The sequence below is a fragment of the Clarias gariepinus genome, chromosome 2 (genome assembly GCF_024256425.1).
Source record: "Clarias gariepinus isolate MV-2021 ecotype Netherlands chromosome 2, CGAR_prim_01v2, whole genome shotgun sequence".
NCBI lineage: Eukaryota > Metazoa > Chordata > Actinopteri > Siluriformes > Clariidae > Clarias > Clarias gariepinus.
The window spans coordinates 25,048,283-25,072,385 of record NC_071101.1 but is presented as its reverse complement, the minus strand read 5'-3'; the positions used below and the strand labels follow the sequence as shown (position 1 = coordinate 25,072,385).

Genomic DNA, 24,103 nt, shown 5'->3' with positions numbered 1-24,103 from the left:
GCCCTTCGATTTAAAAGGATCATTCATTTAGTTGTGTTGAATTCAGTTAGAAAAAGAATGTCGTTTGTTATTTTGTCGCCTGCAATTTTACAGTTACAGTTAAAAAAATTATGGCTAAAATTATAATATTTACTTGTTAAAAATTCGATTTTTATTAAAAAAAAATATTTAACGGCTATTATTATTATTATTATTATTATTATTATTACTATTATTATTATTAGTAGTAGTAGTTTAATCATCTATTGTTGACTTATTTTCTATCTATCTATCTATCTATCTATCTATCTATCTATAAAAGACAAATAGATCCTCCCCAAAATAAATTCTATTAAATAAATAAAATAATAATAATAATAATAATTATTATTATTATTATTTAACACATTATATTTAATTAATCAATCATTATAACAATAATAATAATAAACATCTATCTATCTATCTATCTATCTATCTTATACAGTAGGATAAACACAATGTGAACAGTAGGCTAATTATCAACCCTCTCCTCTTTTTTTGCAAATAATAAAACCTAACAGTTTAAATGATGAGAATGTAAATCTGGATGATTTAATAGACTTTGCGTTGACCTGATCTTAGAGTTGACCTGATAGGACAGATGGGAATGAAAATGCGACCGCAGGGTGTGTGGAGGTAGTTGCTGTGCGACATGGTGTTGCTGTAGCTGTGTGTGTATGTGTGTGTGTGTATGTGTGTGTGCAGGTGATGCCGAGCGCAGATAAGACGCCGCCCATCTCCCCTCTGTCTAGACTCGCGCCTTTACAAGCTCAGAGCTCAGTGCTCACGGGTCCGAGGCCGAGCGACACTCTCCATATCCGCTCCTACACCCGATCCGCGCGCTGATAACGCCGATATCTGAAGGCTTACATCTGACAGTTCAGACCACTATAGAGCGCTTTACAGCGTCTTGGCTCAGTGCCAAGATGTGGGTCATCTAGCACAGGGTGAGAAGAGCCAAACCGTAATCAGGGGCCAAGAATCACTGACGAGCAAACACATCTCTCTTCCTTTTTCTCTCTCACACACAGAGGGAAAAAAAAGATATTGTACCATTCTTAATCGCCATTGTGTTCCCAGGTAGATGGTCATCCGGGACTGTACGTTTTTAATTTTCACATCTACAGAAGATGTAGCCCCTCAGAGACAAGGAAATGTACAGTTTAGTACCCTTTTTCTGTTCGTGCTCAGTATGAATTAAACTTGGAATAAAGATTAGCTCGTTATTCCCAGCCAGACTATTGACATTTTGCATGGGCTGCTTCTCAGGGTATCTGTATTGATTAGGGACAAAGACACCTTCTCACACCATTTATCAGCCCCTTATTATCCCCACACTCTCAGAACAATGGCTATTAACGGTACATTTCCCCGTGGCTATATGAAACCCATAAAGGTAGGTACATCTATTGTAGTACACATTTCAAAATAAACCACGGTACATAAATAGATAGTGATTAGTTTTTAGGACAAATTTTTAAAGGAACATCTTTCTGAATAAAATATTAAAAGTGTATGCTTCTGATATTGTATTGATAGGGGACTGAATAACAGCCAAATTTACAATTAATTTGAAATTCTATAAAAAAAATTCTTAAAATATATTTCTAGCTATAAATTATTCGATTTCACAAATATAAACCAAATTACAACCATTAACCTTTTTTTGTATAGAGTGTCCTTTTTTTATGAAAAGAATGCAAGCCATATAATTCATGATTCCTTTACCGTGTTGAAATCAGATAGCAGAACACTCAGGCTCAATGCCTTCACTGAAATTTAATTCGCCATCTTTTGGTGTGGCGTTGAAGTCTGTGCTGTAGATCGATATGCTGTCATCCACTAATAAAATCCCCAATAGATATTTTTGTTCGGTCTTTTAAAAAAAATTGTAGATATAATAGCATGCAACGTTTGGTCTCAGACATAAACAACACTTAGCATAGTTTATTAAGGTAATTTCTTAATTCTCGCTCGGACTCTTGTCCTGACAATAAATAACAATAACTTACTTTTTTTCTCTCGAGAAGTTCAAATAATTTGTCCTCCATCCGTAAAGATAAAATGGTTTACATGTCACTTTTATACATTGTCTTCGGAGATCATGCGCATTAAGACAAACGTGGCTCTGTTGTCTCACTGAATTAGGGAAATGTCATCAGGTTTGTTTGGGTTAAAATTACATCATGAATACTGGTAAAGACATTACAGTCATTTGTTATGTTGTTGACAGTGGGTCAACTTGTTCATATTCCTCGGGAAGTGTCGGGTGGATCCGTGTGGATTCCCGCCTGCAGGCCTAAAGTAAACGCGTGCGGAGAGTCCCAGTGGCTTGGCTCCGTGTTTGTTTGTTTTCTGTCGTTTTGGATTTTTTTGGCAGGCTTGTGCGTTCCAAGTTTAATCCACTGTGTTCCTGTATGTTGTTTTCCGTGATTCCGTTGTGTTCCTCAGGTGGAGGCGGTGAGGTGCTCTGTGTTCATGCAGATCAGGGTGGGGTTCAGCATGCTGGGTGGACAGAGGTCAATGGACTCCATCACGTCTCCACAGGACTGGACACCATGCTGTTGGGGGTGTCGGGTAACTGCGATGACAGGGAAGTCACATCACTGCCCGAAGAGGTGCCAAGAGAGCCCGACTCTGAGAAAGACACCTTGACAGAGTGGAGAAAACGAGAATTTATTGTCTGCCATACACAAACATATTTTAAAATTAACGAATGAGACATGCAAAATTTAAAAATGAGCTTAGAGACAAGTCTCTAACTACTTATCATCTAATTATTTACAAATAAGCTCAAGGAAATTTACAGGTTGAGCATCATGTACTGATATGTAAAATTATATATCAACTATGCCAGATAAACATGAACGCTGTGGAATTGTGCATACCCGTTCATATTTCTAGTATATATAATTTGCAATAAAAGATGGTTGTATCTAGCATTTTTACATTTTGTGTAATGTATTTTTAAATCAAGGAAAATGATATGCTAACCTTCTATATATAAACTGTATGTCTATGTTCTCAGTAGACCCATTCACAGCCTTTTGGTGCCACATCGAACTGAAAAATCATTTAAAGAACATCTCAAATGACGAAAAAAACGCGTCATTATTAATTTAATCGTATGAAATGATTTTTCATTTAGTAAAACCGAACAAAAATTGCTTAAAGATTTATGCATCAAAACGCTCTTTAAAAAAATTTAAACGATTCTTTTTCTAAACATTCCTTTCTGATCCCGTTATTTTTGACACACAAACACACACACATTATATATATATATATATATATATTGTGTGTGTTTGTGTGTCAAAAATCAAGGAAATCGAACCGGCATCAAAAATATGCAGAAATATGCACATGGGCCCAACATGCAAGTGCAATGAAATCAGAAAAAACAAATATGGTATTGTTTAAACCTATTTGTTTTTTCTCTATTAATTTCTCAAGTCATTTAGTAAAATTCTGCAGCCGAGTGCCATAGTTTGCCTACGCAAGGGAGAAAACTAGTATAAAAAACACTGCAATATTATAAAATTAAATATCAAGATATTTGTGAGTTTTTAATTGATGTTTTTTTATTATCACAAGTCAATCTAATAAAAAACTGCAAAATTGTGTAAGACATTACCGGTGAAAAGAAAAGTATAAAGTTTGCCTCTCCCTTCTTGACTGTTATATAAATAATCTCCCAAAACATGTCCAGCCTTTTTCCTTTAGAACTGCCTCCAACCTCTTTCATATCCTCTGAGCAGTTTTTGGATCCTCTCAGTTTGTAATATTCAACCTCGTCTTCTTTTTGACACATCTGTTCTAACTCTACCAGATTGCTAGATTAGCCCATTCTTTTTTGAATAAATCTGTTGAACTTTGGCAGATGTCATATACCATACATTGCCAGGTCTGGAGACCAAGAGGGTTCTTGACAACAGTTTGACGTCTTGCTTTTGATTCTTTGCCCAATTTGCCCTTATATTTTTGGATTGGTTTTTAGTTTCAAAATTAGCTTTTTTTTTCGTTGTTTACTTCATTAATTTTAGAAATTATATTTATTTGAGTAAGATTTACTAAAAATGAGGGTTACATTTTCCTTTATTTTTTTTAACCATGGGGGATGCCTTTTTTCACTGATCTGAAAGTATTTACAGTTTTTTTTTTTTTGTAGATATAGCAAAATGAGCTTGAAGTAGAAGTAATTCCTCGTACCAGCTGCTGGAAGGCAGGCTGCTCCAGGTCACTCTGTAGCGCGAACTCGCTCAGCGCTTTCCATGGAGGCTGGTACGTCTGCACTTCTACAGGATTCCCCTGCACCGTGTTATCATGCCGGATAGGACTACCTGCCACTAGAGGTGTCCCTGTTAGGCCTTGGAGATTCTGTGAATGGTTAACAAAAATATAAGAATTTAAACAACTTTATGTTGCAATAAAATTATATATATATTTTTTGCTTTTTGAAATCATTGAGCTGCACAAATACATAGGCTACTATAAATTTGAATTTATTTTGTATTATTATTATTACAGGACGTCTTCTCGTGTGCAAAGCATTTTGTTTTAAGGAACACGAGGAGCAACAAGACGAGAGTAAATCAGGCTCTTACGGTTTTGTCGCTGTGCTGCTGCTGCTGGAGCTGCTTCATAAGCATGGACCTCTTTTTGTCCTTGCAGCGTTTGTTCTGAAACCAGACGCGGATAACTCGCGGGCTGAGGCCGGTCATCTCTACCAGCTGCTCCTTCATGAGCGCGTCGGGCCGCGGGTTGGCGTTGTAACATGTGCGCAGTGTGTGCAGCTGCTTCTCGTTGAGCACAGTGCGCACACGGGTCGTCTTCTCCGACTGCTTGTGGACGTGGTTGCGGTGTGGGGGCTGGCGCACAGGTACCGGCTCTGCCAACAAACAAACCGCAATACAGTCTCGACTTTAGGAAATGTCATTATCGACGTAATAACATAGCCAGGACGCTGCGCATAGCTGTGCGCCAAAATATGCAAACACGTTAATCAAGGCAATACTCAGATTAAATACGAATCAAAAGCATGCTTTGGGTCAGGTATAAAAATAGTAGACCATCAACATTTTTTTGCAGGGAGGTAGCAAAGCTCAGTTCAACAACTCATGTGAGAAATTAAAGATGATTATATAAATGATCTCTGAGTAACCATGACATACCACCCCAACCGGAAAATAAACAAAATACAAGCGCCCCATTAAAAACAGGTTCCCAATTCCGCTTTCAAATGCACAAATCACCTCAATAACCAGAAATCACAATTTGTATGTTCACTAACTAATCTTTTATGTAATCCTTGCAGCTACGTGAAAATTTGTTTAGTCTACAAACAGAACTGCATGCCAACATTTTTTTCCTTTCCTCTGCATAGTCTCGTATAGTTGCATATTGATACAATCTTTTTTTATTACATTTTCTAGATTTTAATGCATTTTAAAGAAATGTTAGCAGAACAGAATTTCTTGAATTCAAATGTCGCAATCTTTTCAGTATTGAGTAAATCCTTTGTCTAAATATGTTGTTTGTATTGCAGTATTTCATTTTGACCTGAGCAAGTATATATATATACTATAAGTATATATATATATATAGGTTTACTAATTATTTTATATTGGAATAATATTTCTTAAATTAAAAACATATATTAGATCTATCCATCTATCTATTATTGTACAACCCTATGATTATTATTATTATTATTATTATTATTATTATTAATAATATTATTATTATTATTAGCATTTCTACGTTTAATAGTTTAAATATCTAAAGAGTGTGAGTGAATGTACTTACCGGCCATGTGCAGGGCTCTGGTAGAGTGTGTGTTTCCCGGGCTGATTGGTGGACTCCCCGACGCGGCGCGCTCCAGCAGTAGCCCGTGATCAGCCCGGCACAGCAGCTCCTCTTCCCGCAGAGAGAACTCGTCTCCCGGTAGAAGGTGTCGGCTGCACACCGAGCACCTGAAACACTCCATGTGGTAAACGTTCTCCCGAGCACGCATTACCAGGTCACTGCTGCAGAAACCCACGTTACATTTCGCACATTTAATACCGAATAACCTGAAAAGGACAAAATAAATAATCAGCTAAATAAGGTCTCAAATTTCCAAGTGAACAACTTAGATTTTTATTGCTTAATAATAATAATAATAATAATAATAATAATAATAATAATTTGTACATTAAAAAAAATATTACAATATTACATATTATGTAATGTTTTTAAACAAACACATTTATTAGCTTTAATATTTTATTTTTTAAAAGGCTGTTCATTTATTCTGGAGTTTTAGTAAAAAACAAAAACTAAAGACTTTCACTGCAAACTTTGGAAATACAGTTTTAAAAGTCCTACAAACGCTTGAGACGCGAAAAGTCACAACAAGCCATAAGAAACATTAAATTGTACAACTTTGCATATTTTTTCTGCATGTGTTTGCTAATTTTAGCTTTCCATTTTATCAGTTTATTCCTAAATTCCTCAGCTGCAAATTGTGGAAAGCAGAGGGACGTCTACCTTACGTAGTCTCTTTTGCAGTAGGTCTTGCCGTCTCTGACGAAGCAAGTGCACGTCTCGTCCAGGTACTGACTGCACTCTGCGCACTTCAGACACGCCGCGTGCCACTCCAGGTCCGGGGAGACCCGCAGGATATACTGGTCATGGATCTGACTTCCGCAGCCCACACACATGGCGATCCCGGTCTTCTCTGTGTGCAAACGCGCGAATTAAAGCCATAACCTGCACTCAACTCCAGCGCTACACATCCTCAAACTCAACGCTTAAATAATGTGTCTGCCTTCATGCATTCTGCAATGCAAAGCCGTTTTCGTTCACAAGTCCATGCATGCCACCCGAACAACATATTTCCCCCCATTTATTTGTGGAATCATGGTTTCCATTTCATTACACTATTTGATGATGCTGTCTCACGCCTTCGAGACCGAAAAAAGAAAAAAAATGATCACTCCGAAAGGACCGGAGAGTAAACATAATGTTTCGTTTCCAAAACTACACAAAACATAGTACAGTACTGGTGCAGTTTTAGCATTAAAACAACATGCCCTTAATGAACCTTATTTCCCAACATCGAGTCAAACTATGCGCAGAAATCAACTATCACCTCTAGAAGCGCTCTGCATAACAAACATGGCACTTACTTTTGGAATGATCCCCCATATCACCCAAGAAAGAAGAGTGGAGTAGAATATCCAGCATAAAGGATGATCAGCGCGCACTGCTATAGATGAGGGGACACAGTGGGAGTGGGAAGCGGCCCGAGCACACCGAGAACTTGTAGCCGATTTGCGAGCTGCGGCGGCCCACGCGTGCCGTGACGTCACACGCAAATCGGACCGCGTTCCGAGAGGAGTGTTCGGGGGAGGTGGTCCAAAAGTGCGCTCTCTCTCTCTCTCTCTCTCTCTCTCTCTCGCTGTGTGTGTGTGTTTGTGTGTACGAGTGCGTGCACATTTCACAAGAAGATCTGATAAAAATTGTTGCCAACATAACTGACTATTACAGTTTGTAAACCTAGCTCATAACATTTTTTTTTATTAGTGTGGGGAAATACCCCCTAAAATACACACCTTATTTTCTACATACTAAGTAAAACAGCTTATTTTCTACTACATCTCCAAGTAATACCTGGGATGCTTTCCATATTAAAAAATTATTGAATGAAACCAGGTTTGATAGGACATTATTATTATTATTATTATTATTATTATTATTATTATTATTATTATTATTATTATGAATATAATAATAATTAATCTAAATAAATGAATAGATAGATAGAAAGATAAATAAAACGTCCAATCTAAAGTTATTTTGAGTTATTAGAATATTTTAAGGATTGATCTTATAGATTTTGGTCCAATTTATCGAAAATCAATGTTGCCCAATCAAACAATTATATCTTATAGGCGGACTAATCAATCAGTTCTGTTTTAGTGATCATTCAGTAGTGAAACATGTAAGTGATCTTTAGGAAACGCAGTCACGCTGTAGTGTTTTCATTTCCGACCTGCGTAACAGAAATTAGGCTTAACTCGTGTTGGGCGTTTTCTTGAAAATCTGAAATCCTGTAGGAAAGCAGCAGCAGAGTGTTTGCTTTCTGCACTATTGTGGCTTGTCAAAAGGCTGATTACGCTATAGTGGAGAGCCTCCTACTGGTGTCACAAAACTATTACATACTGCAGAAGCGCATCTTCGTTACTATCTACATGTGGACAGTTCCCTCTATTCTCCATATAATCACCCACAAGCACTGACAAATATTTTTGTCCATAATTTAAACAAACAATCATAAAATGTATGTTTAAGTGAAACAATAAATTAACGTGCTCAAACTTTTTCACTTAAAGAAATAACCGGTCAATTTTATTTTTTTCCCGCATCCCTCTCTTTATAACCTTATAGAGCAGTTTCTGCTCATAGAGCAATTAACATTTATATAGCCTACACATTTATAGACAAAAATAAAAATAACGAAACACTGCTGTTGAAAAGTTAAAGCTCTTCAAATCTTTTTGCAATGTTTGTAAAGTACATTTTGAGTGGCCCTATTTACTCAATTTTTTTAATTAGTTACATTTTAACAGATGGCGCTGTAACTGATTAGTAATTAATTGATAAGTAAAAGAATTAGTAATTGATAATAATTCTTAATGATAAGTAATTTATTTTCTAACACAAAGGAATGATATGCAGTTCATTTATGAACAGTCAGTGAATAGAGTTTATATATTTAAAGTTATTTATACTGAATATTTGTTTAAGATGTTCACAGATTACCACGCATGCACATGGCAAATCGCCTGCACGTTTTACACAGCCTGCTCTTTTGACCCTGACCTTCAACATTGACCCTAAGCAGTACTTTCAAATAAATCCAATTAACTCAATGTAAACTGCAGGTCGCTCATGAGTGCCTTGTGCCTATATATATATTTCTTAGCTGTAACGAGGGAGAGTAAGGTATTTGGCAATAGCAGAGACACTGGACCAGACTGCTTTTTAGCTATAACAACATCAGTAATAAAATAAACCAACAAACACAAGGATGTTCACAAATATAGGCTTAACAAGTTCTCAGACGCTATGGCGGTTTTAATTTGTCTTGATGAAAGACAAATGAAAGCTATGAAAGGATGAAAGATAAGCAAGGGGCATAGACGTCAAATTGACACACACACACACACACACACACACACACACATATATATGTGTACAGTATATATATATATATATATATATATATATATATATGTGTGTGTGTGTGTGTCAATTTGACGTCTATGCCCCTTGCTTATCTTTCATCCTTTCATAGCTTTCATTTGTCTTTCATCACACACACATATATGTGTACAGTATATATATATATATATATATATATATATATATATATATATATATATATGTGTGTGTGTGTGTGTGTGTGTGTAAATAAAAATATAACATATTACAACCTATCACGTATAACATGATCACATACAAAAAAAAACAATTAAGGTAGTATAGTATCACTAGGATGTCCAAAAGATGCACAAATTATTATTTTCATAAATTTCGCTGCAGTAGAAACAAGTAAAATAAAACTAGGTTTATCTGTGCGCGCGACTCAAGGTACTACTTTATTTCCTCGTCTTATTTTAACTCAATATACAATAAATATTATTTTTTGGTTATAATAAATAAGAAACAGCCAAGAAGTAATGAGCCAGGTTTTAGAGGTGGGCGTGTCTCACAAACGGAAGCGGTGCATATCACGTGACATGTATTCTCGCGAGATATTGCGGGAAATCCTTGGTAACAGTGTGTGTGAGAGAGTTTTATTGCTTCTCCTGCCATCATGCTCAAAGCTATCACCAAGACAAACCTCAGGACGTTGGTAAGATCCACGTATAGCGCAGTGTTATGTGCTGCTTACGGTTCGGGAACTTTGTATACGTTATACGTTGTCAGTTTGTTGTTTAGCCGTAAAGTTTACGTTTGTGAAGGGACTTTGAATGAGTGTTAGCATTCCCCGCTAACAGCTCTAGCTAGCGAACAGCGTATAACCTTGCATAACAGGGGCACGATTATTACATTAAAAAAATACATGTGTTTCAAATAAAACTGAAATGTTTGTCGTTTTGTGTTACTTAACAGAAGGAGTGACGAGGCTGCAGTATTAACTCGCTGTAGCTGTGCACTTGATTAGCATTAACCTTTCACCTAGTTATTTAACCTGAGTGACACTGTGCGCGCGACATTTCCTTCACCTGTATGAATACAGACGCTGAAAACAGGGAATATCAAATATCCCTATTAATCACTTAATATAATGAGACATTTATACAAAAATATAAGCGATCTTGTCAGTCATCTAGTTGGCTGTTGATCGCACGTAAAGGTTATTTATTTAATTTATAAAATATCACTGTTGTTATAAGACCTAACACTGACTTGGTTTATTAAACGTGGCTAAATAGTTTCAGGATAACGTCATTTTCCCGTTTGTAGTGATTATTGATCAGAGTATTGATCAGCAGCTATCAGCTCAATCTGCTTTGATTTGGACTGAACCAGTAACATCCAGGACAGCTATCTTATATCTGCTGTCACTGTCAGCCATTTATAGCCGTGCTGATATACCCAGACACCCTGCGTCTTCACTTTCTTCTCAAGCTCCATTGCATTCTTAACGTGTCCAACACCATATACACACGGTCCTGTATATCTGTATGAATAGTTTAATATTTAAAAAGGGTTATTGTATTTAAATGTTGGTTTTAAACACTATGCAGTTTGTTTAGCTGCTGACAGTTCAGCATCATAGGGCTGCACGGTTCTCGCTAAAATGGGAAACACAAGTTTCTTCATGATAGATCCAAGATCTGTCTATCTGTCTCTTAATTCTCCATGGGAACTAATCATGATTCTCTCACACAATGAAACATTTTTTTCATTTCACTGCATCCAGTGGCTGGGGTTTGGCCAACATTCATTGTAAATATAAAAAAAAAAAAGTGCTACATGGGATTTTTAACCTTTGAACAAAAATACTTTTCAGTAAAAAAAGTTTCCTTATTTTAGAACCCTTAAAATAAATGACTTAAAAGCTGTTGAACATAAACAGAATCTTAACAAAAATAACTAATGATAACCACCATGCCGCTATTTATTAGTTATCCCTGTAACCTTGCACCTCCAAGGTGTTTTTCCATGGAGTTTGCATTTTCTCCCTGTGCTTGGTGGGTTACCACTAGTACATCTCAGTTTCCTCCCACAATCCAAAGACATACAGATTAGACTACTCAGTAATTTTAAAATTTTTCGTAGAGTGTGAGTATGTGCCCTGTGATAAATTGGTATCCCGTTCAGGGTATACCCTCTCTTATGCCGGGAGTCCCCCTGAGACTATGTACAGGATAAGTTGTATAAAGAACGAGTGAGTGAGTAATAAATAGCACCTGTTTGTTTTGGACACTTGGCTAACTACAGTACTTTATAATCATATGCGTTCATTTATATGATTTGCTATTTTTATCAGCACTAATTAAATATCACAGAATTTGTTAGGTAGTTTGAATTTAATTACATAGTTTTCCATATAGAATTTATTGTCAAAGGTTTTATTGCTCAACCTTAATATGCTAACTCCCAATTGAACTAGCGATCTCCAGATGATGGGACAAGCACTTTACCACTGCGCCACTCGGAGACAAATATCGATAACTTTGGCTTTGAATCAACATGTCAGGTTTCATTAACTAATACAGTTAATAAGTTATATCACAATTAGACTTGTACATGTCTCTCTGTTTAGACAGTAGTATGCATTTTAGTTTTAATGTATGTTGTTATAGTGTATTATTCTGATAAAAATAAAAACACGGATATAGAGCATCAAAGAGTGCCAGTCGGAAACAAGTTGTCAGAATGTACCCCTCCTCCAGTTTCTGATTGGCTGGTACTGTCCCTACTTTAGCCTCCGATTGGCAAGGCAATAAGCTTGCACTGTCCTTTTGCGACTTGTTGCAAATTTGCGATTATGTTTGAGGGTTTTTAACGTTTTTCTTCTGGTTAACAGCATTGTAACTGTGCTAGGATGTCCCTGTGATGTCAGTGTGGCACATTTCACAGGAACAATTAAAATACAACACCAATCAACAAATGACCAGCAGAATTGTTAAACAGTTTTAGTGGCAAACTGTTTTTTTCCTTCCTCCCCACAGTCATGCGTGATCCAGAGGTTTCAGAGTACCCTGGTTGTTGCGGAGCACAACAATGAGACCTTGACGCCTATCACCCTCAATGCCATCACAGCAGCCAGCAAACTTGGTGGGGAGGTGTCCTGTCTCGTGGCTGGAACAAACTGTGCTAAGGTACAGTATTATGGACGATGATCTGGTCGCAGATTGGTTAGCGCTGGTTAAATGTCTGTTTTTCAATCTCTGTCTGTTTAAATGTGTTTGTGTGCAGGTGGCAGAGCAGCTTTCACAAGTTGAGGGTGTGAAAAAGGTTCTGGTTGCACAGCATGATGTCTATAAAGGATTGTTACCAGGTAAAATATTATAAGACAGGATCAAGGAAAAGCCATGTTGTTTGCATTAGAACAAGTAATAAAGTCAGAACTGTTTTGTGAAATCTTCTTGCCTGTCAGTCAAGTTGCGGTTTTTAGCTTCACTAAACTGTTATAAATGCAGGGGAGTTCCACACAGGCAGAAGTGGTACTGTACATGTTCACATGTAGTTCCAACAGTTGTGTTGCCCCAGATGGCTGAGTAATTCAGTCACCTCATTTTCGCAAAACATTTTGTACTGGTTGGGATTGGGCTTTTATCCCAGAAACACTGGGAGACCAGTCCAACACAGGGCATTGTATACACACATACTTATTTACACCTAGGACTAATTTCCTGCAGCCAATCTGCATTGCCTTTTTTTTTTTTTTTTTTTAGTGGAAACGCATGCAAAAAAGAATAACTTGTACAGAAACTCCACACAGACCCAAGCTCAGTGTTCATTTAGAAACCTGAGCTTCATAGAAACTCACACTGTAAACTGTAAACGTGTACAGTGGTACTTCAACATAAAAATTTAATCTGTTCTAGAGTGAGTTCTTAAGGCGAAAATTCGTATTGAGAAACACATTTTCCCATTGCAAATAATGTTAATGCAGAATTATTTTCAGCCCCCAAAACATTACAGATAATACCAATAACACAATCCAAGCATTTGCAAAAGCCATTTAAATTAAGTATATGACATAAATAGACATTAAACCTCACTTAACCTTAATTTATGATACCTTTTGGCACCGGCTGCTTTAAAAGCAAAACTGAAAGCGGTTCCCTTTTCTTCTTGCTATCGTGCTTGCTAACATTCTTGGAACCCATGGTACTATGTCTTCACTAAATCTTGCACAAAATGCAAAAAAAAATAAAAAATTACAAAAATATGTTAACTTGCTTTACTTGGCTTTTCACTGACACAAACAAGTTTTGAACAAACAAGTTCTGGTTATTTAACCAGTATAGAAGATGAATGAATTGGTAATTTAATACATAGCATCACCAGAGTATAAATCACCAGAGGTTTATGTATTATTTTCAAGACATGCATTAACACTATACTGGCTTTTTTGTACATTTGTTTCTATTAAGCAGTGTGGAATATCATCAGAATGAAGCACTACTGTTTGTTATTTATTTATTAATTTTTTTCTTAAAAATGATAAATTCTACCATTGAGAGTGTTTGATAATTATCGGGTTTTTTGAGGATTCAAAGTAAAATGTGGTTTGTTTCCTCACTTTTTTTTTTCTTTCTTCACCATAGAGGAGCTGACACCTCTCATCCTGGCAACCCAGCAACAATTTAATTTTACACACATCTGTGCTGGAGCATCTGCTTTTGGGAAGGTAATTAATGCTTATTAGGTTTTAATGAGCACTAGAAATGCCAGCGTTCTGTGAAGTGACATTCACGGGAGCAACATTTGTTTTCTTTCATAAATGGGATGTATTAAAACATGAATGTATAGTATGAGCTAAAGTATCGCATGAAACATTGTAGGATGTGCTGTTGTGAACCTGTAAGCAAGTAAGACGGTCCAAAATGTTTAAAAAAAAAAGAAAACCTTTTTGTTCATATACAATAATAGTTCCTGCTATTGAACACAACAAAACACTAGCCTTTCTACAATTTGTCAAGTCACAGGAAAATCAATTTAGGAGTGTTTTATGAAGATTTTACAATTTCGAAGGGGTTGACTTGAATGGATTTTGAATCATGAATGGGTTACACTGATCATTTTCACGATGCAGTGTACAGAGAAATACTTTCATTCTTATTTCAGAGTGATAAGTGTTTCTGCTGTACAGTTGGCATGTTTCATACTTGCTATTAAATTCCGCTAACCTCCGCTACATTTTGTTTTCAGTCTTTTCACGTGCCATTTCTTTAGTCAAGTAGGTTCTAATATTCAGTGTGTATCACTTGGTCTGAGACGTTGTAGTTATTCTCAATGGGTTTTTTTATGGAGTATAAATGGGATATGATTCAACTCTGACACCCACTAGTTAATGTTGTGCTGGACTTTATTCTTTCTGAATTGTTTGAGAAGTCTGAAGTAAGTGAAGTGAAGCCCAGCCCACCATTATACACACAGCGATTTGTCATTCTGCAGCCAAACTGTCAGCCGGCAGATCTAATGGTATTTAAATTCAATTGTAATACATTTAACAGTATCTTGTGTAGCGTAACCCCAGACCAAATAGATATATTAGTCTCAAATTCCTCACTGGCTAGATGTATTTCATATGATGGATTTTTTAAGTGGTGGATTTGGTTTCATTATGTCACTATATGAAACACTTGAGGTACCACTATTTGATATTTTTCACATCCAGACCTTTTTCCTCTTCTCTCAGACAGGATGTTTGTGTTCTGTCTGAGGCTCAAGATCATGGCCGTTTTCGCACATTGCACACCCCCAACCCTGTATTTTTTGCTCCATGATAGAACCATAAATGTGGAGTGTTATTTGTTCCATAAATATTAAATCTTTATAAATCTAATGATTCGATATACAGTAGATCAGGCTATACATTTAATATATGGATCATTTTTGCAGTAACATACAACAATAACCATTCAGTCTTTTTATTATTTTGCCAACTTTGCCTGCTGGTGAATTGATTGATGGACAAGTCAGTCCAGTAAAAAACAGGACCTTGCAAAAGTATTTACCCACTGGACTTTTTTTTGCAATTTTTTTTTTCCACATTTGCCACATTGATTTATGCATGCTCTAATAAATCATTTTTGATAAAGGTAATTAAACCAAAAAAGACAGACATTTTTTGGTTTCAAGTGTTCACTGCAGGGGTTGATACTTGATAAAGCTACCTTTGTCCGCAGTTACCGCTCCAAGTCTTCTGGGAAGTTTACTTGCACATCTGGACACTGATGTTTTTGCTCATCCCTCTTGGCAAAATAATTTAAGACTGTCAGATCGGATGGGGACAGTGCTTAAACAGCAATTTTTGTTAATGAATTGAAGTCTGGAATATGCTTGGACCAATCAAACACAGTTAATGTTTTACCATCTCAGTATGCTTTATATCATTAGGTTCTATTGGATCATGAAGACTAGAACTAGACTAGAGGATTTCTTCTAAAATTGCTCTGTATTTGGTTCTATTAATTTTTTTTAATGTTTCTAGTTCCTGATGATACTTTTATCATCAAGAACTAGAAACATAAAAAAAACGAATAGAACTAAATACAGAGCAATTTTAATAGAGGTACCACCACCATGCTTATTTCTTTTGGGGTTTAATTGTATTTTCAGGGTTATGAGCAGTATTGTGTGTTGTGTACTCCAAACATTGTGTGTTGTGCCAAAGCCAAAAAAAAGTCAAAATTAGGTTTCATAAAACAATTCTGCCTAGGAGCAAGAGTCTTTGTTTTAGTATACTGTAGATCAATATGAACAATTCGGTATCAACACTTCATAACCATTTCGGAATGCTTTAAATCAAACACTGTAAAGAGCAACAGCTTGTACTTTGTAAATAATAAGTAAAACACGTAGATCATTGCAGCTTAAAGGAGAAAGATAACGTTATTGTGAAAAACATGATGATGACGCCTTTAGCACAGATAATAAAAGGATTAAGGAAACATCACCATGTGTGCTAGACAGCAAGATTCATTATAAAAAATCTTCCAGTTGAAAGTTGGGATAAAACCAAAGTTGTGCTCGAGTTACCTTCAAGAGGAACTATTTTTACAAGAATGCATTAGCTGTAATATGTGGGAGTGGTGGCTGAGGTGGCTAAGGGTCTAGACTCTTGATTTGCGCATCTTGGGATCCGGGTTCGAGGCCCGTCGCCCGTGGGTTGCCACACCCCATGCTTCCCAGCCACTGCATGTATTTGAGAGATTTTAAATTGACATTTGTTAAATGTTAATGATTGAAATATTATAAAACTGCATAATCTGTATATAACCAGTTGGTCATGCATTTCTTTATTTTTACATTGCACGGTTATAATACAAGTAAATCTAAGTGTTTTTAAATTTAGATTAATCGTGATTAATGACAGACTATGACTGATTAACTACATTAAAATTTTTAATAGATTGACAGCACTAGTTTAAGTAATTTCTTTTAAATGTGAAGGTAATATTTCTCCAGCATAAATTTTACTTTGTATCTTTTGCAGAATCTTCTTCCCAGAGTGGCTGCCAAGCTGGATGTTGCTCCAATCTCTGACATCATTGAGGTCAAATCCCCTGACACTTTTGTGAGGACAATTTATGCAGGTAACTTTGAAATTGTATGATTTTTAGTAAGTTTAATTAACTTCCATGTTAATTACATAATGTGTATTGAATGTCTTCTTATTCACATCATGCTTCTCTTTTTCTTCTCACATGAACGTTTCTGTGCTTGCTTATGTGATTTACTACTTTTGGAAGAATACGTAACCAGTGACTCACTCCTGTGTATTAAATCACATTTTCACTGAAAATCAGTATTTTTAAAAAAAATTGTTTCTCAGTGCCCTTTTAACCAGAGTTTTAGTAATTATGTCCCAAAAGTCTCTTATGAAATCAGCCTGCGTAAGAATGTGCAATAAATGCTCTCTTTAACACTTTATCTTTTGGCAAGTATGTTTGTACTTCATTTTTTCAATCTACTTAAAACATTTTTCATTTAGGGCTTCTGCTTTATACCGTAAATAATTTTTAAATGGCCATTTATTAAATGTGAACTTGGTCTGCAATGCTACAGTTTGTGCAAATTTTCCATAAGTGCTATTTCCTAGGAATGTTCAAATATGTTAAACAGATAAAATTGATAATTAGCTAGAGGAACAGAAGTGCTGTCTTTATTCCTGTCTGTTTGCTTCCTTGCAAATAATATAAATGAGCCATTTGTAGTAAATGTGTTTGTAGTCTGAGACTTGCCAGTTTTTTAAACTCGCAGCTAATTGTCGATTGCATTCTTTGTAGTAGCGTACCAAAAAAAAAAAACTTGCTCCTTTATTCGTCATGTGCAGTGTTTCAGAATATTGTATGACAAAGTGGAAAACTGTCCAATCTCTGTATTGTGTTTGCCTTAGGAAATGCCCTTAGCACTGTCAAGTGTAATGAGAAAGTCAAGGTCTTCACTGTAAGAGGGACCTCTTTCGAAGCTGCTAAACAGGGAGGTAGTGCGACATCAGAACAAGGTACTTGGCCTAGTATCCACCTGATCAAGTACGACATAAGAAACCATAAAGTACAAGTACAATTTAAATTAGTTTGTTGAAGAAAGTTTGATAATTATGGTTTGATTGTATTATGGTAAGAGAGATTTTTTGCTGCTGTTTTAGTGTCTCCTGCATCTCCTGTTGGCATAACTGAGTGGGTGGAGCAGAATCTGACCAAGAGTGACCGGCCCGAGCTAACCAGTGCCAAGGTTGTTGTGTCTGGAGGTAAGAGGCTCCTCGTAAGAACAAGTGTATTCTAATAGGAGGCAGTTGATGTGATGAGTGTGTTTCATTTGGTCTCTACCCATTCAATTGAAAACTAAAGTGTGTGTCATGATGCTGAATATTACTCATAATTTTTGAGCGCGGTCAATCAATAGGTTAAAAAAAACAAGCACATATTGATTTGACACGAGTCATAATCTTGTCAGTACTATGTTATAGTATATGGCTGTCTGCCTTCTGTCTCTCATAACAGGCAGAGGTCTAAAGAGTGGTGAAAACTTCAAGCTGCTTTATGACCTGGCTGACAAGTTAAATGCTGCTGGTAAGTAGAGTAATGTTTTCCTGACTGCTCATGATTTCACTGAAAATTATAATTTTGACATTGCCCATCCCCCCAAAGTACAAAGTATTAATGTGTGTTTCTGAGCATAAAATGAACATCATAAACTCTTTATTTCACAAGTTGGTGCCTCCAGAGCTGCAGTAGATGCTGGATATGTCCCCAATGACATGCAGGTTGGACAGACAGGAAAGATTGTAGCTCCTGTAAGTATCACAATTAATTGCAGAAAACTTGAACTTGCTTTTTACTGATTTCCAAAAGACTCCTAATTCTCGTACATATCGTTTGTAAACATGAAAGATAATTCACCCAAACTCCATCAGAAGGCATCATTCTTTATATTCATAGTGCTGTCTGAAGTATTTGATGGATTGCTCCAACTTTTGAGCCAACAGTCTTTTTGTAGTCGGATAAAGACAGATTCTTGTTGCTTTTTAAAAAGGTTAATTTTCCATTATCTGGTTCAAGTGGGACCTCCCAACTGTCATTATCCACACATTAGTGCAGCATGGAGCTGCCGTAATGTAGTTAATGGCACATTCAGGCTCCTAAATGATTTACCAGAGCCATTAGTGGAGCAGACTGCTGTAAATGTCTGCCCTCGGCTCAAATCAGGCAACCCAGATTCAAACTCAGTTCACCATATGTTTTGACATGCTTGTCCGGCGCTCCATAGCATTTGCGTGTTTGTAATCGTTATGAAGGAAAGCTCAAGTGATTTTAATATTTAAAACTGGGCTTGTTCAACTATTTTTTAACTAGTTGACCAGGAATTAAAATAAATCTAGTTTACTAGTGATTTTTATATGGTTAATCTGGTTAAAAACATTCAATTTTTTTTAAATAGCCTTGTATAAGCTACTGTGTTCATCTTCTGCCTTAGTACATTCTGACAACAAGCCCTCTTTGAGCTGGTCTATGTTGCAGATCTGACACTAAACTAACTGAGTAAGATTGGATAGGGACATGTAACACAGCCCCTAAAGAGATTTGTTTTTAAAAACACAACTGGTCACTATGGAATTCACCCTGATACAGTGCGCTAATGCTATTTAAAATTTAATTTGCTTTTAAGTAGAACAAAAACTGAAATTAGGGAATGAGGAACTCCCGCGGTATTAGGCTGGAGTGCAAGATTAAAAACAGTCTTGCACGCATGTCTGTGCTTAATGCAGAGTGGTATTATAATGTAAAATGGGGGTGGGAAGATTTTTCCAGCAGGCCTTTTACAGTTGAATGTAGAGTTGGCTTCACCTAGTCTGGAAAAAATTCACTAACGAAACTGTTTACATTTGTTTGTCTGCTTCCCCCAATAAACAAACCAACAAACAGACAAAAACTCTGACTTGTCAGACAGCTCCCCACAGCGGTGACTAGGCAATGTATTAGTACTAGACATGCAAGTGGTTACTATTATTTCCCCATAAATCATTGTTTTGTTTGTTTTTAACTAAAATTGCCTTTGTTTTATGCTCTTTTGAACTCGTATCAAGTTCCTATTACACAAATTGTTTTTTAGTTTAAAAGCCAAACCTTACTTTCAGACTGGTCTACAATTGTCTCAGTATTGACTGGACTAAGAGAGACTGGAGCAAAATACTGTATTGGCCTGGCTGTGTTACAGTTGGATGTGGCCTGGCTTTTAGGACTGAGTCTGCCTGTGTGTTCACAAATTGATGCTGTGCTCCTGGAAGAGCAAGGCAGTCACATTAAACAGCACTGAAATATTCATAGGGTAGTGCATTAAGCTGAGAGCTCGTCCCTAGGGGTCAGGGGGTGGTGAAAGAGGGGAAGGGACTGGTGGGGGCTCCTTCGTGCTACACCCCGTTAAGTCTGCTTTTGAGGGATTACTTAGCAAGGTTGTTCTGCCTCTAGAAATGTTTAGGCTGGGTGGCTAGGTACTTCACCAATGTGCCAGATATGTGCCTGTGGTTGCCCGAAGGTGTGCGCTAACCAGCTTTTTAACCACAACAACTTTTGAATGAATTATAAGTTTTATTTGTAACAGAGGACATTTATCACATCTTTGTTTGTTCTGTACAGTGTTGTAGCAGGCAGCAGTCATATTTATTATTCTGCTTTTGAGCAGCAAATTTGTACCTGCTATATTGTTGCCTGGAGCAGGAACAGATTAGGGAAGGGCTAAGTCGGCCCTGAAAGCTTATAAAATTAATTACTCTGTTCTTAAACAATTCATTACTGTCAGGGTAATGAATAAAGATACAGAGATAACCATAATTATTTTTTTATTGATTACTTAGGGAAAATGTTACGGTTAATAGCAGTTAAATAGAAAATAGTTAGTCTGTGTTTTGACACAAGTCTTGAATTGTGACACCTGCTTGACTGTAGATAAATAAATAACATACTAATATTCATAATGAATGCTGATGCCATTGCATTTTAATTTTTTAACTCATAAAGAGAATGTTCAGATTAAAACGAGTGTTGGTGCAAATTGCAGAGTCCCTGACTATGGTGTAACTTTGTTGCTCAGGAGCTGTACATTGCAGTTGGAATTTCTGGAGCGATTCAGCATCTTGCAGGAATGAAGGACAGCAAGGTAGGATGATTCACCACCATAATGATATGCAAATGATCACAGAGCCGTGTCATTAGATATAGCAGTAAAATAATTAGCTAGTGGAGATTGGATTAGTCTGTTGCCCAATAGTAGGCACTGAAGACACCAGTGTGTCTGTCCCAAGTTTTCCTTATATTAACCTTGACAGCGTTTCCAACTAAAGAGCGATTCTAAATGTGATCTGGAGGAGCTTTTTACCTGCATGTATTATTCACATGCATTTTCTGCCTGATCTGTCTTTTGTCAGTGCAGCTTTTTTCTGACAGTATTTCAGTATCTGGAAGACCATATTTCCCATGCTTTATTTTCAAATAATTAATTTTGAAAATATGCTTCATTTTAAACTTAAATTTTTTTTGCAGGAAAGTCTGTGTTTTTGTTATTCCTCAGAAATATGATTAAACCGTATTCACTTGTCATATTAACGAAGAACGAAATAAAATTAGTGACTATAAACCACCATAACATAAGTGATGATAGGAATACATTCTTTCGTTAATGTTGACCTTATTCATTGAGCTCTAAATATTATTAGAAATAAAAGGGTTTTCACAAGTTTTAGAAGTGTGTTTATGGAAATTTGTGCACAGGTGTACAGTCAAGTTAGAACAGGAAGGGGGCCTTCCCCTAACTGTTCCCACAAAGCATGAAATTGTCCAAATTGTCCTGGTATGCTGAAGCATTACCAGGTACTTTCACTTGTAGTAAAACAAAGCATAAAGACCTGGATGAGCACAGAGTCTTGACCTCAACCTGATAGAGCACCTTTGGGGTGAATTAGAACGCAGACGGCGAGACAGGCCTTCTCGTCCAACATCAGTTACAAATGTGCTTCTGTTGTGGTTTCGGTGCTTACTTATTTGAACTGGCAACGAGTAATAGGTTTTTATTGCTCAAAAAGTCATTTGGAGAAACAAGTATTTTGCAATTTGTTTGTGGCCCATGTCATTTATTACACACTGATTAGCCATAACATTAACACCACCGGCAGGTAAATTGTATAACATTTATCACCAACTATACACCATTGAACTGGTGACAGGATCATGGGCATCCAAGGATCACCCATGCCTGTGTGGCTCAAAGGCCAGCATGTCTGGTCCAATACCACAGAGAAGCTGGCTTCCGACTCCCCAGATCGCAATCTGGCTGAGCAGATACAGAATGTGTGGGACAAACAAATCTGATAAATAAGACCCACCCCTTAACCCACAGCGCCCAAAGGATCCGCTGGTAACGCCCTGGTGCCAGACATCACCGCACACTCCAAGGTCGTGCTGAGCCACAACTCTGTGGCACAAGGGAACCCAAAACCTACATGATTTTATTGCTAATGGGTTTAATGTTATGACTGAGTGAGTAAAGAAACACCCAGCTGTATTCTCTAAAGCCTGTTATATTTTTTTTTACAGACTATTGTTGCCATCAACAAGGATCCTGAGGCCCCGATCTTCCAGGTTGCCGATTTCGGCTTGGTGGCTGATCTATTTAAGGTAAAATGCCTCTGTGAATTGAAAAGAAAAGCAACATCACGGCAATATTATTCAAATAAAAAGGATGTTGGACATTTTATCAACCAGAAGTCACACATTTTAAGTTCACTGCACATGCAGTTAATCTCTTGGCTGCCAGGTTTACCTGATCACTTCCAATTAGAGGACAGAAATGCAGAAAAACTGGAGCAATGAAAACTCACCCTTATAAATTTTGCAGCGTGCATTATTTCAGCTAATGGAAATGTGCTTCTGGTAAATTATTGACTTGCATTAATCAGAGTCTGGTCTTGAGCTAGGGCCTGTGCATTATAGTGAGAGGGAAGTAGACATAACATGCATCTCCTCGCTCTCTCTCACACCAGAAAAGTAATTGATAGTTGCTGCATGTGTTTTGGGTGTAGACTTTCACCTTTATTTTCAGTGCCCCTTTGCCAGTGCTTTACATGGCCCATTGGCTTCTGTGGTTTTACGGTGGCATACCAAGTGCAGGAGGCAGAGGGTTGCCACACACTCCGGCACTCGTCTGTTGTGGGTGTTTAGCGCCTGTAAACCTAGCGGCATTTATCTTCCTCTTTCATGCATGTTTTATACAGACTGTGTTCAGGTGTGTGCGCGCCCAAGTTCTGTGGAAGTGATCAGTAATGATAGACAGAGGGCACTGCCCACTGATCAGTTTACACCTGATTACTCCTCAGATAACTGATTAATATAGATGGGCTTTCTCCTCTTCCTTACACTGAAAAGTGATATAGGGGATGTATGCAGGTGATATTGTTTTACAAGTACTTTGCATAACTTCTAATAGAAACTAAAAGGATGCTATTTTGCTGGTAAGCTTTTTAAGAAAATTGGCTGCTTCGAGGACTAAAACCTGTTCCCTTTCAATACAGTGCTTTACATTTTTTTTTTTTTTTTTAAACCCCCTTGGACTTTTCCAATTTTGTAGCAAGTCCTGTACCTCAAATTGATTTAAGTACATACACTTAATATCATTTTCAGAACTATTTACAAATTGTGAGGTCAATCCTAATTTTTTTTTAAATGTATATATTTGTTTTTTGTTTTTTTTACAGGCTGTCCCTGAGATGATTGAGATTCTAAAGAAGTGAAGTTCATTACTCAGCTTCTAAGTGGAACACACTCAGAACCCTCATCTGTAACTGTGCTGGACACTTGCCTTATGAATGAGCTAGGAAATTTCACTCTTCCTTTACGATGCACACATCAATCCCTTATTTATGTGGGTAAAGTTTTCAGGAGTCTACGTGTCATGTTACCATTTCTAATAACATCATAATGTGGTCAGAATATTAATGATCTCAGATCTAATTTGTCAGTAGCATTATAATTTTGGCCTCAACTCAGTGTGTAACTGTGACACACACTAGCCATAAATAAGTAATAAATATCAACTCTCAACAGTCAATTTTTAGTTTGATTTTTATTTAAAGGCCGCTTCATGAAAGAAAAATGTGATACATGTTTTTTAAAGCAGTTTTAAATTGCTTTCCCTAATGGACATGCTCCTGCGTTTCACTGCAGTTAGACAAAGTAAGCTAATTTCACATTTAATTATCTAGTCTGGACTTACATGTTGGAATAAATCATTTAAATAAACAGAAATCTGTTTTGCAAAACAATCAGTCACAGGCTGCTCTTCTTTTTTCTTATTA

General features: G+C 36.8%; 2 protein-coding genes across 2 annotated transcripts; one reads left to right on the top strand and one right to left on the bottom strand.

The window, feature by feature from the left end:
- Positions 1–1,948: 1,948 nt before the first annotated feature.
- Positions 1,949–7,306, bottom strand: isl2a (ISL LIM homeobox 2a). Its single transcript, XM_053485878.1, has 6 exons — positions 7,191–7,306; positions 6,550–6,739; positions 5,827–6,092; positions 4,626–4,909; positions 4,231–4,398; positions 1,949–2,671 (listed from the first exon to the last, which is right to left on the bottom strand). The coding sequence occupies exons 1-6, from the start codon at positions 7,246–7,248 to the stop codon at positions 2,555–2,557; spliced, it is 1,083 nt and encodes a 360-aa protein (XP_053341853.1). The 5' UTR covers positions 7,249–7,306; the 3' UTR covers positions 1,949–2,554.
- Positions 7,307–9,831: 2,525 nt separating this feature from the next.
- etfa (electron transfer flavoprotein subunit alpha) lies at positions 9,832–24,070 on the top strand. The gene is made up of 12 exons (XM_053487729.1): positions 9,832–9,922; positions 12,252–12,401; positions 12,499–12,580; positions 13,857–13,939; positions 16,751–16,850; positions 17,654–17,761; positions 17,906–18,007; positions 18,261–18,329; positions 18,471–18,553; positions 20,848–20,913; positions 22,347–22,427; positions 23,504–24,070. The coding sequence occupies exons 1-12, from the start codon at positions 9,884–9,886 to the stop codon at positions 23,537–23,539; spliced, it is 999 nt and encodes a 332-aa protein (XP_053343704.1). The 5' UTR covers positions 9,832–9,883; the 3' UTR covers positions 23,540–24,070.
- Positions 24,071–24,103: the final 33 nt, after the last annotated feature.

Excerpts from the sequence above, each read along its gene's own strand:
- isl2a (XM_053485878.1), bottom strand. The coding sequence starts at position 7,248 with ATGCTGGATATTCTACTCCACTCTTCTTTCTTGGGTGATATGGGGGAT. Across the intron at positions 4,910-5,826 it reads CAGAGCCCTGCACATGGCCG|AGCCGGTACCTGTGCGCCAG; the intron begins GTAAGTACATTC and ends GTTTGTTGGCAG. Across the intron at positions 4,399-4,625 it reads AGCAGCACAGCGACAAAACC|AATCTCCAAGGCCTAACAGG; the intron begins GTAAGAGCCTGA and ends AACCATTCACAG.
- etfa (XM_053487729.1), top strand. The coding sequence starts at position 9,884 with ATGCTCAAAGCTATCACCAAGACAAACCTCAGGACGTTG. Across the intron at positions 17,762-17,905 it reads TAGTGCGACATCAGAACAAG|TGTCTCCTGCATCTCCTGTT; the intron begins GTACTTGGCCTA and ends CTGCTGTTTTAG. Across the intron at positions 18,008-18,260 it reads CAAGGTTGTTGTGTCTGGAG|GCAGAGGTCTAAAGAGTGGT; the intron begins GTAAGAGGCTCC and ends CTCTCATAACAG.